At 39.4% G+C, this 16,749-nt stretch overlaps 2 protein-coding genes across 2 annotated transcripts; both read right to left on the bottom strand.

Annotated features, from left to right (window-relative positions):
* Nucleotides 1-1,869: 1,869 nt before the first annotated feature.
* On the bottom strand, nucleotides 1,870-7,002 carry LOC136261127 (uncharacterized). The gene is made up of 4 exons (XM_066055097.1): nucleotides 6,597-7,002; nucleotides 6,057-6,553; nucleotides 5,607-5,665; nucleotides 1,870-3,116 (listed from the first exon to the last, which is right to left on the bottom strand). The coding sequence occupies exons 1-4, from the start codon at nucleotides 7,000-7,002 to the stop codon at nucleotides 2,879-2,881; spliced, it is 1,200 nt and encodes a 399-aa protein (XP_065911169.1). The 3' UTR covers nucleotides 1,870-2,878.
* Nucleotides 7,003-9,376: 2,374 nt separating this feature from the next.
* Nucleotides 9,377-11,591, bottom strand: LOC136260807 (troponin I-like). The gene is made up of 2 exons (XM_066054677.1): nucleotides 10,688-11,591; nucleotides 9,377-9,715 (listed from the first exon to the last, which is right to left on the bottom strand). Exons 1-2 carry the CDS (start codon nucleotides 11,159-11,161, stop codon nucleotides 9,638-9,640), a joined length of 552 nt encoding a protein of 183 aa, XP_065910749.1. The 5' UTR covers nucleotides 11,162-11,591; the 3' UTR covers nucleotides 9,377-9,637.
* Nucleotides 11,592-16,749: the final 5,158 nt, after the last annotated feature.

Genomic DNA, 16,749 nt, shown 5'->3' with positions numbered 1-16,749 from the left:
ATTTAGGCAGTGGATATCCGGCAGTCACGTGAATAAAAAACTTAGACAAAAAAAGGGTCTTCAAACGAAAAAAAAACAAAAAGAAAGAAAACAAAGTTAGGGTTTCCAACTCAAAATACGAAGGTGCTTCCTTTTGTTGTTTCTGGTGGTTTTCGGCGCAGACTGACCTGTAAGATAAAGCAAATTTTTTTTTTTTTTTTTACCCGGGCTTGATGGACTGCCCTTGCCTACCACCCCCAGCACATAAATGGCCTGTGCTGGACAAACCGGGACTTTCTTAGTCCACGGCAAACTGAGACTCTGCCCGAATCAGCTCCACAATTGGGGGAGTCTTAACATAGTGACCGATGGATGAGCGGGCTCCGCGGATGCATTGTATGGAGGACCGCAAGAGAGAAAAAGATAGACAGCACCTTAACCACCCCATGACAACAGAGTAATCATCGCCCCACTTGTTTGAAAGTTGATGAGCCAAGCGTTGATAAAAAACAGAAGCCTCATGAGCCAGACCACCAGAGGCAGACATTACCAGGGGGGTAAAAGAGGCATGCTCCTCCTCACGAATTCTCTGAGCATACGCACGTTTCTTAATGTTCTCGTGCCTCCGATAACAGGAGGCCATTGATGAGGACGCATTAGAAGCAGCCAGAGGGTTGAACACCCGCACATCCACAAAACATCTTTCACTTCTTCCAAGTGCTAAGATAAAGCAAATAAGTGCTAATTTATTATTGGATTGCTTGTAACATTGAGTATTAGCATAAGTTTAATGCACAAAAACATACAAAAAGTGGTCACGTGACCAAAAATATAATAGTTAAATTGGGTAGCTTATTAGAAAATCATTGCATTGTAGGGTTACCGAAGTCACAATTAATGTATTTTCTTACTTTATAATGAAGACTTATATCTTGTAGTGTTATAGCACATCCTCTATAGCTGTAACGAGATTGTTGGCCACGTGACCACTTTACAGTTAAAACTGCACTGATATCGAAAGTAATAGACAATTTAATTTAGCACTTGTTTTATCTTAAGGTCAGCCTACATGAAAATCATCAGAAACAATGAAAATCCTGAGGCATCATCTTATTTTGTAGTGGAAATCCAAGGGCATAGGCAGGGGGGGTTTGGATGGTTCGGACGAATCCCCTTTCAGAGGCAGGATTTTTATAAATTAAAAATCACACCAAATCTTACAGCCCTGGAGCTCTCCGGTAGCTACTTGCCCACTACTACTCTTGAGGGTCACATCTAATCATATCTGTTGCATCACGTGATCAATTGCGCACGTGATGCATGGTTGAAATGGCGCAATGTTCAATCAACAGTCAGGAAAGACTGATATGCTGTAATAAAACAGCCAACTTTACAGCATAATCTTGATTTTGAAAGCATAATTTTGAGCATAATAGGCTGGATTTTTTAGCACTACTCAAAAGCATAATAGGTTATTTTTAAAGCATAAGCCTAATCTCAACACATCATGAAATAATTATATGAACTAACCAGGCTAGCATGCACATGCTACCACTGACATGGTTTGATATACAGATGTAGTGGATCCATTTGTTTAAAAGTACACGATTAGATGATACATGTTTACAAGTGACCCATATAGGACAAATGATTAGAATTCATCACCTGGTGTTAGCGGACTGACTTACAAAATTATTACCACCAATAATTTTAATTTGAAATAGTCAACCCAAATGATCATGATGGTTGATTAACTATGGCTACATTAAGATTTGTGGCCAGTGACCAATTACATCACTTGGACTTTTATGCACTGGAACTATTCATCAATGATGTTTGAATCACCAAGTCATTTCTATAGTACATGCCAGTTCAATGATAATGCACCCAAATAAACTTGTCATATAAAGTATGCAGTATATACATAACACATGTGCTACAAAATAAATGCAATTCTGTTATGTAGGTAAAACCACACAAACCATGCTTGACAGTTATTATGTAATCCGCAATATTTTCAAATAGCAACTGTTCATCTTTTGATCATGGTATACAGTAGCAAGGTTGTGTATTGTGTCAGGTACGATAGCAGCTGAAGTTACTTCAACATCAGTTGAAAAATGGTAAAAACATGTTTGCTGCAATGAAGGATTGATGAATCTAACTTCTAAGAGGGTTTTGCTATCAATGCATTTCACACTGATACAAATAATCTTGTCATTAAACACTGAAAGAAAACACTTAGAGATAGTTGGATCATGAATAGGCCACATGTTGGATGGTAGAAGGTGTAAAACATGTTGCTGGCTATCAGTATTATCAAACAGTGTTGCAAGATCAGATTGGTACATGCATATCATATTGTTACTGAATTTCACAGAATAGTAAACTTTGTCAGACAGCATTACACAGGACTGAAGGTCACATGAAAAATTCTTTAGTTTTTGTGGATGATGTATCTGTAAGAATGCTGACTTCCAATATATTTCATCAATTGCCTCTGGAAAATATACGTGAAAATATATGTAGATTTTATTAGAATATTTATTGCTTGTTACAATTGTAGCTACAATCACTCTATCTCTGTATTGCAGGCAGATGCAATTGTTGGGGTTTAAGTTTACAAGTGTTTTCCTGGAATATGTTGGTATGGTTTGCCAAGAAACTGAGTCTGTTGTGTCATCTGATAGCTGGTACAAAGCAACTTTATAAGTTTTGTTTTGAAATTCACCTCCAAAAAGAGTAATCCGGTTTGAGTACACAAACACTGAACAAATGCATCGTTGTATATTTTTAATCTTTGGGATTGTCCGTACACAACATTCCTTCAACAAACTATAGTCTTGGATATATTCTTCAACAAAACTAATAGAGTGGTTTGTTCTCTGATGCTCTTTGGCTACCCAGCACAGAAAATATGCATGATTGTGAAGATATACCGGAGGAAATTTTGAACGCTCACAGGTACAAGGAACAGCAATGTCTGATACTTGTTGAAGTGAAGAAATAGAACTGGCTTTACTGGTGACCACACTTGAGGAAGACAAGACTGGCAACTTCTGTGAGTGATAACGCCATCCAATTTCTGAATGGGACCGTGACTTTGCTCCTTGAAGTAGTAGTACTGGATTAGAACCCTGATAACAAACAAGACAGCTATTATTTTTTCAACTTTTATGTGTAAACATTTAAAGAGTACTCTTTCTTTTTCTAACCTCAGGCCCTACGTGCTTGAAAAGTGTTGCTCAGGCCCATAAAATAGATTTGCCTAATTTTGATATCATAAAGCTAAAATTTGAGGCTTCTCGTAGGTGTAAACCCCTTAGAAAGAGCATACTATAGTTACAAATGCTATTTTGACACCAGCATTGAAACAGACACTACTGCTGACCTGGATAGCAATCTGGGTCAGACCTGGATTTGACCTAGATTAAGGTGGCGCTGAACCGATTAAGGGCAACCGCACAAAGTTAATTGTACAGCATGTCTGTGGTAATGCACGAACAAACGTTGGAAATTCATAGGCCACAGCGAAGTGTCTCAGTTGACTAAAAGAACAAGCTCTGTCAGACCACCCAGCTACTTTTGTTGATACAACTAACGTTATTCACGCTTTTATTAGCTTGTCACAACTCTGGTTAATTCACTGGCGAACGGCACCAGCTGCCATCGCGTGATTATGCACTTGTCAATTTCATGCCCAACCCCCCCACCCCCGGGGGTGTCCCCACACCCCAGGTGGGGATTTGACATTACTTCTTGTCCCCACCCCTGGGACAATTGACAGTTGTCCAATTCTCTGACCGATTTTCGGTAGTTGCATTTCTAAACAATAAAATCGCACTTGCTATAATTTTACTAGCTACAGGGCAGGTACATTACTAGTTGCATGCATGAAATATATGCGCTTGAGGTGCTGTCAAATCCTCTACTATAGGGGTGGGGACATAGTGGGGATTTGACAGCCGATTTTGCCCCAGTAGTGGGGAATTTGACACCACGATTTGTCAAATTCCCTGTATTCCCCCACCCCCACCCCCTCCACCCCGTGGGGCATGAAATTGACAAGTGCATTACTGTTATACGGACTGCGCCCTGATTAGCCACACCGTCTCCTTTCTCACTAAATAACTTCAAAATTATGCACCACATATGTACAGACCATCAAAATTTGGTATAGGCATTGGGTAAACGATACTCTACAATAGTACGCTTCGAATTTTCGCGATTCGGGTTGATGGAGTTGTTAGCCAATGTTGTAGCCCACGGGTGTGTGTTTTCACTACTTTCCATGTTGTTATTAGTGAAAAGGAAAGCGTAGAATTGTGGTTCTACAAGGTGAGAAATGGTTGGAACTGAAGTGGCTTAGCGCTAGGTTGTTCAATGGCCAAGTTATTTTTAAAATCGGGTTAAAACTTCAGAGTTTTGTAGTTGAAAAATGAAGGCGTGTTATTTCATGAAACTTTGTATGCTAAACTAAAGCATCACAGGCTATCACAACAGTTTTTAAGGCGTAGATTAAGTTGTACACTAACGAAGTTTTGGGCCACACTAAAATAGCTCATTAAGCGTGTGGGTTGAAACAAATTTGATTTTGCACATATCTAACACACCATAATTACAAACAGTGCCTGATATAAAGTGAGCACAGTTCACGAAAAAAAGCTGGCTTATACAGTATCTCATACAACAATCAATTAGTGGGTGTGGCTCCACATAAGCCTGTAGGCAACTGTGAGTATGGATTTGTGCATACCTACATATATATATATATATATATATACTTTAATATCACTGAAAATGGGTATGGCTGCAAACAGTAGTCCGATAAGTGGGTGTGGCTTACAAAAGAAGCTGAGTTGCATCAGGACTTGACTATAACATGTGACTACACTTTCGTACCATCCAACTAATAAATTGGTTCACACGTGATCCAATCCGGGTCAGACCTGGATAATTTTAAAACTGGTCAGACGTGGATGACCTGGACAAAACATGACCAGGTTGATCCGGCCCAGTTTCAACGCTGTTTGACACCCATCTAGGTCAGTGCCCCACTAATCTATGCTATGCCAAATCTTCAGTCTTTATATATAGCATGCTGTGAGTGTAGCTACTATATGTTGATATTCCTCTATAACTTGTGTTTAACATGCACACAGACAGTGTGGTATAATTTTTCTTGTAACAAGATCCTTTTCAAACTCATCCCCCCTTCTGTATGTGCCATCAAGAACAATAGTGTGTTTACATAGTCAACCAGTAACCAAAATGCACTTTGAACCTTTTCATACACAAATAAATATTAGGGAGTATTTTCTGTGATGTGCACGTATTTACAAATTCTTCAAGTGCTATGTGCTCTTTATTGTTCACTAATATGCATATGTGTAGAGTGATAAACGTTTTATTTTATAATGCCTTGAAAATTAAATACATACGTACGTGTATGTATAGCGTCATTAATACATAGATCACTTGAAGAATTTGTAAATGCACACAAATCATAGAAACTACTCATCCTTTCTATATAATGATGATTCACAGGAGCACATTCCGATTACTAGCATACTCTTTCATCTCCTTAAACATGTAATCAATACTCATTAAAGCATACATGATCTCACCCATTCTGCTTAGCATACTCTTTGTACAGTTGCATAAAGGCTGAAAATAACGGATGATCCTAAAAGAAATGGTCCCTAATATTTATTTGTGTAACAAAAGGTTTAAAGTGCAGTATGGTTACTGGTTACCTGTATAAACACACTATAAAACTGGTATATACCTGCCCTACATACAGGACTTTATGATTTAATACTCTTACAAAATGTATGATACAAATTAATAATAAATACCTATCATGTAGACTATTGGCACAGTACAGTATCTAATTTACCATTGCATTGGGTATATAGTATGGTATCCCACAGCATATAGGGCATCATGCACACACATACACATACACACCCACCACTTATAGGACCTTTTTCATAAAGTGCCTAAGTTCCAGCACAAGCACAAAATTAATTTTTAAAAGCACTTAAAGATAACACAACTAACAAGCTCATACTTACTATGTTAATTTGCTGTGATGTAGTGTTAATTGGTGGTAACTGTTGAGTATTTGATAAAAGTATTTTATCAGAGGTTCCAGTCACTTCTGATTTAGTTTCTTGTTCTTCCTCAGTAGAAGGAATTGACACATCACTGTGGATAGCAGGAAAAGGTTCTCTTCTTGATAAATTTTGTCGTAACAGTAAATGCCTTTGGGATGAAGGTACTTCATGACCTGGAGTGCCAGCTGATGAGTCATCTCCATCTCCACTCCCTGAGCTTGGTCTGTGTACAATCTTCCTTGCAACATTATTGTGGGAGGACACTTTCGATTCTTTATGAACAATGTTACGTTTTGCTAACTCTGCATTGATAATACCAATTGCCCTCTCTATTTGGATGAGATGTTGTTTAATGTCATGATATTCCCGTTGTGTATCTGTCGATGTCGACAAACTAGAATGATAACCAGAACTTTCAGAAGACTGAGACGCATAGCTACCTTGATAAAAAGTCACTTGGAAAACTTACTTGCTGAGAATAATCTACTCTCTTTTCACCTCCTACTGATTCAAATACTGAAGAACTAGAACGGGACCGTGACCTCGTTTGGGATTCTTGTCTCGATCTTTTGTCGGCCTGCGACAATTTCTCATATAAATCAGTGTGACCTAAATGTTCCTTTTCATCGTTTAGTGTCTCTAAAAACAGACCAAATGCTTTAGAGCCTTTTGTTTTGAGTATACTCAAAAACTTGACGTTTGCTTTTCGTTGCTCTAGATCTCCAGATTGATTATCCTCTTCCGCGTGAGCTTCCGCGCCTTCCAACAATTCCCGTAGCTGTTGCTGTTCTTCGCTAGTCAGCAGCTGTTTGTCCCAGAGATGTGGGAAAAGGCAACGTAGGTTGAGCGTAGTCGTCAGCTCACGAGAAAAGTTGTCCAGTAAATATGAGTGCACTGGATCCATTGCTGTATACGAGGGATTGGGTGTGTCACAAGGTCAAATGCATCACGTGATCACTAACCAAGAGCACATATTTATCGAATCACGTATTGTGGTTGTTGGTGGTATTAAGTATTCATCGAATTACATTTAGTAGATGCTGGTGGTATCACCATTAACTTTTTTTTTTGGCAGGTGGTCAGGTTGTTTAATCACGTGATCCCCTCTCAACGCAGGTGGGTGACAAGCACGTAGCTGCTATTGCGTTTTCGAGCCTTTGTTGTAATCTGTATAGGATTATTGGCCCCTGCAGCTAACTCGAGCCTATCTGGACGAGAGTTCCATAGCCCAAAGAAAGCCCATAATGGGGTAGCAGGGGGTTCTAAGTGGCTAGTTGGAGTAGTTATTATCTATGTTTAAACCTTGTCAAAAATGATCATCTAGTTTGAGCTTAATTGGTTTTCCTATCGCCCAGATGAGTTCTTGTCACCTTTGATAGGCACTGTTAAGCGTTAGCACCATATGGTTAGCACGTGTGTCTGCCTATTCATGGCTACCTCTATGTAAACCATGCCGGCAGCGCAGTTTAGGAACTGCAAATTGCTATTGGTTGTTGATACTGGCCGGTATAGAAAGGAATATATTTCAAAACGTTAAGTGAGTGATGTTGTATCAGTGCCATGCCCTGGTCTGGCGAGCAATCAGCTGTCAGACTACCCCAGTTTCATCGATACTTAGCTGCGTGACACTACAGCCCATAGGCGGCGGAAAGGGGGGGGGGGGGGGGGGCTAGGGGGCTAAAGCCCTCCCTCAGAATGATATCACAACGAAATTATCTTTCTTGGAGTGGGGCTGAAAACCGTGATAAAGATCGAGATGTTCTATACCATATGCGTATTTTGTACCATACGCGTATGGTACATACCATATGCGTATACGCGTACGGTACAACCATACGCGTATGGTACGGAAAATCGTACCATCTGAGTATAGCTAACCTGGTATGCGTACAATATCAAGCAGAAGGTTTTTGCACTGCCGTACCTATTGACTACGTCTGATGGCACTCTGCTTTCATTTCTGTTCGGGGAAGAGGGAGGGGGGAGGAGCTAGTCTTTCTGTTCAGTGAAGATCGAGATACTCTAATAGAGCAATCATATATTTTATTATTATATAATTGCAAGACCTCGCACAGCGAGTATAAATGCAATATACAAATCAAAATATGTAGCTACAGCTAACTAATTACAATTTTACAGTTCATTTATAAGGTTGTTAAACACGGTGATAGATGAAGCTTCAAAAGTCTCTGGTTGCAAGTTGTTCCATATAGCAGTGGAAGGAAAAAAGCTGAATTTATATGTGTCAAGTCTAGTGAATGGCAGGGTAAGTTGATCTGATTATAGCTATTCTATTCTCTAGAGCTAAGATCAATTTAGCTTTACTGCGATTAAGATATAATTTACTTTACTGCATGATGCAAACCTTTTAAAAGTAAAGCATTCCTTAAAATAAAAGAATAACATGATATCTCGCATGACTATATATAAGTGATGAAACTGACATCTTGATTTAGGACAATATATGATAAAAACAATCATGAATTCATCACACTGTTGGCAGATCCAATCTTGAATTGTGTTAAGTCCTGCTGATCTGGTAGGATCTGATGAAATTCTACATTGTCAAAACTAATAAAGGTCAATCATCTGGGTTGGAAGCTTTACGAAAAACATGATAACACCTAGCTGCAATGGATCATGAATGGATCATGAATCCTCTTATTGGATTCATGATCCATTGTTGATAAAATGAAAATTCAAAAACTAGGCCATTATTACAAATGCTAATCCTCCTTCATATCTATAATAGAGTTAATGATGTTATGTAATGCTGTGACATGATGTAATATAATGTAATTTATGCATACCTGTAACATTAATATTGTGTACTGTAGTTGTAAGAGTTAGTTGTTATTGTGTACTTTCAGTTATTGATTAACTAGCTGTAGTACCTGCCCTATCGTGCAGGGCAGTATGTACAATGACATGGAAATTAAATGAAATTACAGTTGGTAATATACTATTATAGATACTTTATAAAAAACTAAGGAAACAATGTGGTGTAAGGATTGCATGAATGTAATAATTGTGGAGAAGTGCACTCTTATTGGAATATTTTGTGACTTAAGTTGCTCAAATTCTACCATCAACCAAACATACCATGAATTACAGTAATCTGCACTACAACGATTCTGTTATGACAAAATATAACGGCTTTATAAAATATAACAGCATGGGCATAGAGTGGGGGCTAGCAAGAAATAATGATAAATGAAAACAAAAAAATTTGAGTTATCCAGCCCAAGACAGCTCATGGAAAAAACCTAAAAACCGAAAAATGCTCCACTCTGCTTTGTATGCATGTGTAGAAAGAGTTCAAATCATTGCTGCAAAGTCTATAAATAGCTCCCATTTTCACAACGTGCCCCACGTTGTGAAGAACAGTCTGCCACGGGACCGTGTCATTTCACTGTGTAGCTGCAGTCATCCCTCCTCCGAGCAAACCATCCAGGATATGCATAAAGACAAAAGAATAGAAAAGATAAATAGTTTCACACATGCATAAATATACAAAGCAACCATCTGATACATTTTTTTTACCATAATACCTTCCTTACAAACATCCACAGGTGCTGATCCACAATATCACAAAGCAGCAGTAGCAGCAGACAAACCTAACTAAAGTGCATGTGTTTGCCTATCTGATGGATTTGATGGACACGCAAAGCTCGACATTACAGTGACAGTTTAAAGAACGAAGCAGAAGCTTGTTGTAAGGCACAATCCACCTGTTGTCAATCTCTTGAGTAACGCGAGACCCCATCACCCTCATATTAATGGTAGCCGCTTGTGCCATAAGAAAAGAGTAAAGGATACTGTAAAGGATCATACCCCCTATGAAGTTCAGAAATGCGCTGCAAAGACCCATCCCTATAGTGCAAAACTATGTCCCTATTATTTACATTATCATTAGGCATTAGCACTCCTACCTCGTCACACATCGGGCTATTGTACCTCCTAGCATGCTCTCCTACAGGCCGTTTGTTCTCATTAATCACTACCCTAATATTTGCTGGCTCATCATGCTGCTCAAATATTTCTTTAGCTACCTTAATAAGTTGAACATAGTGATGATCGTCATGCAAAAGCTCAGTAATACCCCTAACTATGTCAAGCCTTAACCCATCAACTATCCCACATCTTGTAGCTACTTCAGTTTGCTGGTTGTCGATAAAATAAATTTGGGAAAATTTAGGAGACTCACCTGTTGATGGAACTAAACTACCTATACGATGATAGACTTGACCCTGTACTCTAAAAGAAGGATTGAAGCCAGCCATAGTTATCTCGTTACAGCAAAAGCTTGTCATTTGAAATGCACTATTATACTTACGTATGCTAGCTAGAAAATGTTTACCTGCTGTGTTTGTACCTTCACACAGGTGCCTCAAGAATGACTGGGGCTGTGGAAATGCCTCTAACTGGACATTACCCTTCAAGCAACAAAGGGATTCGGTCTCCTGGGGAAATTTTAATGCGCCGCAGTGTGTGCATTCTACACTAAGTGTGCCTACATCTGCAGTGTTGAAGAAGTTGTGTGGCTGATAGTTAAGCCCCCTAAAGCTTGGGTGTGTGCTTGCACGTACCTGTTGTCTGCGTGCTGTGTTAGCCTGCTGCTCCAGAGCTCTGTAGAGTGGATCAGCTCGAGCTTGTTGATGGGAAGCTGTATCTTGTTGTTGCTCCTCCCTCCTTGTTACTGGGTCTTCACGCGCAAGTCGACGGGCAGCTGTGTCACGCTGCTGTTCTTCTTCTCTGGTGGCCGGGTCCTCACGCGCAAGTCGACGGGCAGCTGCATCGTGGATCCTTTCCTGTGATCTTCTTTCTTCGTCCTGGCGGGCCACACGATGGGCTTCTGCGTCACGTTGTCGTCGTCTCTGTTGTGAGTCGAGTTCACACCTAGCACTGGATGAGGTGGTAGCTCCAGTTGAAGCCTCCTGGCGGCGCAGTATTTGTCGTTCTGCTTCTTCCCGTCTCTTCTCTGGATCCAATCTTTGGTTCTGCTTGCGTCTCTTTGCTTGAAACGCACAAAAAGTAGACGATCGTTTTCGCTTAGGCGGCATGCTCGGGCATGCTTACACAGCACATCAAATGAATTTGAATTAGAAATATCACGTGTGTACAGTTGGCAAAAACACATGCAGTACAGTGCGAAAAAAGGTGTAATGAAAAGGTGCCCAAAACGAAAAAAAAAATTAACACCAGCTGGACTCGAACCCACAACCTCCCGCACGTAAGACAGGCACCTAAACCATTAACCTATTTACTTCACCACATTGTTACAGCAATATTTTTGTCTTATAAAGACTTGTACAAATGGACTGAGATAGGTGTTTACTTGCGGTTTGCATGCGGTTTATAGAAAGAATTCAAGCGAATTTTAGTCTACACACCTGCCTTCAACGGCCCGTAGACGACTAACGATAGCTCGCACGAACTTTTCGAAAGCGTCATTGTTGAGCTCAATAATCAGCGCTTCCGTGACGCCAAAGACGCTTCGAAACGCGCAGCCGTTCGAGAGTACAATGCGTGACATCAAATGGAATGCAGACAGACAGACGGCTTTTCACTCTTATAATATAGATAATATTATATACAGTAGTCTGTTTTACCTATAAATGGTCTGCCTACACTTCCCTATTAGAACAATACCCACACATAATATTTATGTGTTTACAAATACTCCTGAAGATAGTCAAAGATTATAGTACAATAATTAAAAGCTATATAGAGCGATATTACCCAAAACTCTACTAGGGGTTTCTCTATACTTGTATATATGAACTTTGTAAAAATGTGTTTGGGTTTAAAGGTGCCCAATTATCCCTTCAACATAAAACAAGAGCAGTATGCTCCTTGTCTTACTCAGAAACTGAAATTGAAATTTGAAGCATAATTTAGGGCAAAAGACATTGATTTCTTTTAGGCTGTAGAATTGTGCCAGCATATTGATATTCACGATTTTTCAATGAATATAACTGGAATGCATAGTGATATAAACGCTAAGCCAGTAGAGGTACCATTGTAGCTAAATATAAACATAAGATTTTGATATAATTATCCATATACTACATTCTGATTGGTTACAACATAGCAACCATATTAAATAATTTGCATCCATTGGCAAATGGAGCCAATTTTTTCAGGCATATATATATTATTTTATTAAATATTTTATTCTATTGTTGCTACATAATTATAATCTATTGTTTACCTTTAATTTGTTAGTACACTAGCTTCCACTTAAAAATGGATATTTATGCCTGGTGGCACTAAAGGTGTGTCTCACAGTTGAGCAGACAATTTTAATCAGATGAGCTCGAGAAGTACAATGTATAATGATTGCTCAAACAGAGGAAGACCTGGAGAATGCTGATACAATAACATTGAGGGAGGTAGCAAAGAGATATAACTGTAGAGAAAGTAATGTTTTTAGTTTGCAAATCTGCATGGCTGTAGCTTATAGCAATATTAGACATGCTATACTATAAGACTGATGTGCATAGTAATTAATTGTGCAATAAATTTTTTTAAACTGTAGTTCTGTTTGCTGAATCTTTGCTATTGAATGAGGCATGTGCATGCATTGCCTGCTGAGATGAAGTAGGAAAACATAACATGACAGAGATTTTATGGTGAGTTAATGAGTTCTAATGTATAGTTCAGTAATGAATGTATATTAAGTAGCATTGTTTTATTATTGTTAAGTGCGTTGTATATAGCTACTCGCTACTTACTGTCATGCTTGTGGATGGGAAGACAATGTGTTTAGCTACTCTTATCTGAATTTACTCTTTAAAGTTAACAACATCCACATTAATTTGTGCTGTAGGTCCAGTGTGATGAGTATACTATTTACAGTATGTATAAACAAGAAAAGTAAGTAAACAAGAAATTGGATCCTCAAAAGAAGAAGAGTGTACATATAGTATATAAAAATGCAAATACAGTGTCGAGAGGAGCCATGTTGCACAACTGATGACACTTACGAAGTTCATTTTTCCAGTTATTAGCTTTGCACAAGCAGTATAATTATGTATAATTCAGTTAGAACTTACTAGCTACCTACCATGCATGTTGTAATTGCTCTCCTTGCTTATTTACCCAATTCTGTTGTAAATTGTCAGTTATCCACACTTATAATTGAGTATATTATATAAGACCATCTGCATGCTTCTGATAGCTAATGTATAAAGTAGTATACATGCACAGTACCATTTATGTAAAGTTCTGCAGACAGAGTGAGATCATGTACATAAGATTTAGGTACATTAATATAGAACTATAGTGGGTATTGCATGGGCATGGCAAGCTAGGATAAAATGCATGTGTGCATGTGCTGATGAATAAATTTATAGTTACAGCTCAGTAGTAAGCAGATTATTGTGTTGTGTTCTAAGTTTGCTCAGCTAGAAATACTTGTAAAGACAGCCCATTGTAGCTAGGTGATGGCAAAGCTAGAAGATACTGAGAAAAAGCATAATACGCATATGGTACGTACCATACGCGTATGGTACGGAAAATCGTACCGTACGCGTACGGTACAAAATACGCATAATATGGTATAGAACAGAGATACTCTAATAGAGCAGTCACTCTAATAAAGTAGTCAGTGTGTAGCGAGCTATGTAAGGATTTTTATGTAGTTTATCAGCTAGAAATGGTAGCTGATGAGGTGGAAAGCTCTTGTCAGTTGGTTGTGACCTTTTTTTTTTTTTTGGTCTCACCTTACCAAACTATAGAAATAAGTCTGGGTTAGCCCAGCCCCCCCTCATATCAACTACTTCCTCCGCCGCTGCTACAGCCTTTGTTTGATTGGAGTTTTATGGTCATAGTTATGACTTATGCTAAAACTGCTTGCTATAGGTGTGTCACAAAGTTGGCAGTGTCAGTAGCCGTAGCTATAGCTTGTTATTAATCTATAATGTACATGTGTATGCAAGTGCGTTTTAGTAGCTGCATGGCCTGTTGGATTTTAGCACTGTAGTCATGTGATGACCTAGCTGATGTGCAGTTGCGCTCTGTCCCCAGCTCACAGTGCAGTCATAGTGAGTAATATTGGCTCACCTATTTGTGCACTCTTGACACAATCATAATTGACATGTTCCCCGTATCCGGAGAATTGAGGCACAGCCCAGTCTGATGCGTCTATGTGTCACTAATCTGATACTGCTTAGGGAAATCTCACTTCTCTATTTATAGTGTAGGTATGTGTGTTAAACATGCCTGCATGGTGTGATTTCAGTAAACTAGTGCATGATACCGCTGGCATGTGGTAATGATCAAGTACCTTAGTACAACTTTGTCTTGTTGCCTGAAGTAGTGCTACTAGATCTACACTCACTCGGTTGCTTTGTTCGGTGGTCACCATAGCTGTTATAGTGTGCTGCTTATCTGTCACATCCTGACTAGCTGGATATAGAATATTCTAGTCTGTTTTTTTTTGTTGTTTTTTTTATTGCTAGGAGTTCTAGTCAAGGTGTTCCCAGCAAGTGAGCTGTACTAGTCGCCGCTGGTCATCTTGATTATTGGTTATTGATTTAGCTGATATGTGTGTACTGTACATGTGCTATTGAACATCGCTGCCACATCTAGCTACAGCATATAATGTAGTCTGGTGCTAACACTCAAGTTGATGACTGACTACACTGTGCTGGTAACTTAGCAGGTATAGTCATATGCTCTCGGTGTAGCTGAAGTGTGCTTAAACTGTGGCCACAGCTGCTGCAAGTCCTGCCATTTAGTGGTAGTGATTAGCTGATGTGTCACTGTACCATGCTACAAATGTAGCTGTCCTGTCATTCAGTTAAGTGCAGTAACTGATATGCTACTGTATAAGCAACTGAGTAGCCATTTTGTTTACTGCCATCGATGTTGTCATGTATAGCTGATACATATCTGTAGTGAACTGTGCTATACCACTGTATAACTGTCAAATATACTGCAAATGACACTGTCAGGTGCTACCGTTACAGCTGATGCAGGAACTAGGCCTTTATGATCAGTGTGGGTGAAGAGGAGTCTTTAGAGCACATGGTTGGACATGCTAAGTATGTAAGATTTTGCAGAGACCGAAGCCCAACCTCATGCGATTGCTATGGCCACTGTACTGCATTACTGACATAGTTGTCTCACCCACTGTGACTGATACTGAGTGATAGTGATGCAGTCGGGTGAGAAAGCTCATAGCTGCCCTGTGCTGTTACTATCTGTAAGATCTGTCAATGGTGCAGGTACAAATAACGCAACTAATGTGTAGCCACAATCGTGATGTGGTCAGGATTATCTATCCTGGCATGGCTGTTACGTCTGCAACTAATGCGTCAGGTGTTTTCAGTATGCAGTTGAAATTCCTGACACTTCTGCTGTACATTATTTGTAGCAATCTATCTGATGTGTGGATGTAGGATCATGACAATGTCAGATGTCACATCTACTACAATTGATGCAGTCAGATATAACAATATACCTGATATATGTGACTGCACAGTGCTACTGATGTAGCTGTCATGTCTACTGAAGCTGCAATTGATGTAGTGAGGGTGTGTGGCTATGCTGGTGATGTTTCTGCTACCTCCATTGTAATTGATATAGTCTGATGCTAACAGTATAGACTGTACAGTGCTACTGGTGTAGCTGTCCTGATCATGATGCAGTCAGGTGATGATATAGCTGATGTGTAGCTGCCCTGCTGAAGTTTCTACCACCTCCGCTGTGACATGTTCCTATGTAACAATATAGCTGATGTGTGGCTGTTGCTACAGTGCATGGTAATAATGTATAGCAGTACTGTGGCTGTCCCATTTTTCGTTTTATTTTTTACCACTGATGTAGTCAGAAGCTAACAATATAATGACTGTACAGTGTTGTTGACGTAGCGACTACAGCTGATGCATGCAGTATAGCTGTCGTGTAAATGTGCGATGACAAGAGGTCACGTTCCCTGTGATTGATAGTCAGGTAGTTGATGTATGATTGTACTGTGATACCAACATAGTTATCACATTAATTTTACTACAATTGATGTTGCATCATTCATGTTTGAGAGCTACCAATGTAGCCCATGTTTGAGTACTATGGATGCAGCCCACGTTTACTGATGTAGCTCATGGTTGAGTGCTATCGACATAGCTCATGTGTGAGTATTACTGGCGTAGCTCATGTGTGATTGCTACTGACATCACTCATGTTTGAGAGCTGCCAACTTACCTCATCTGAGTGCTACTGACATAGCTCATGTATGGCTGCAACTAATGTAGTCCATGTCTGGTGTAGCTCGTGTTTGAGTGCTACCAGCTTACCTCTTTTGAGTGCTACCAGCTTACCTCTTTTGAGTGCTACAGACTTACATAGCTCATGTCTGGGAGCTCCTGTCTAGGTACTATCAATATAGCTCATGTCTGAGTAGTTTATGTTTGAGCATCAGCGATGTAGCTCATGTAAGCATGTTTGAGTACTACCAACATGGTTCATGATCATGTCCACATAATGCTAATGATATAGCTCATGTTTGAGTGTTACTGACATAGCCCATGTTTGAGTGTTACATGGACGTAGATCATGTTTGAGTGCTACCAACACAGCTCATGCCTGAGTGCTACTGATGTAGCTCATGTTACCAGCTTACCTCTTTTGAGTGCTATGTACCAAG

Source organism: Dysidea avara, chromosome 7, assembly GCF_963678975.1.
Source record: "Dysidea avara chromosome 7, odDysAvar1.4, whole genome shotgun sequence".
Classification (NCBI taxonomy): domain Eukaryota; kingdom Metazoa; phylum Porifera; class Demospongiae; order Dictyoceratida; family Dysideidae; genus Dysidea; species Dysidea avara.
This window is presented reverse-complemented; position numbering and strand designations above follow the sequence as displayed.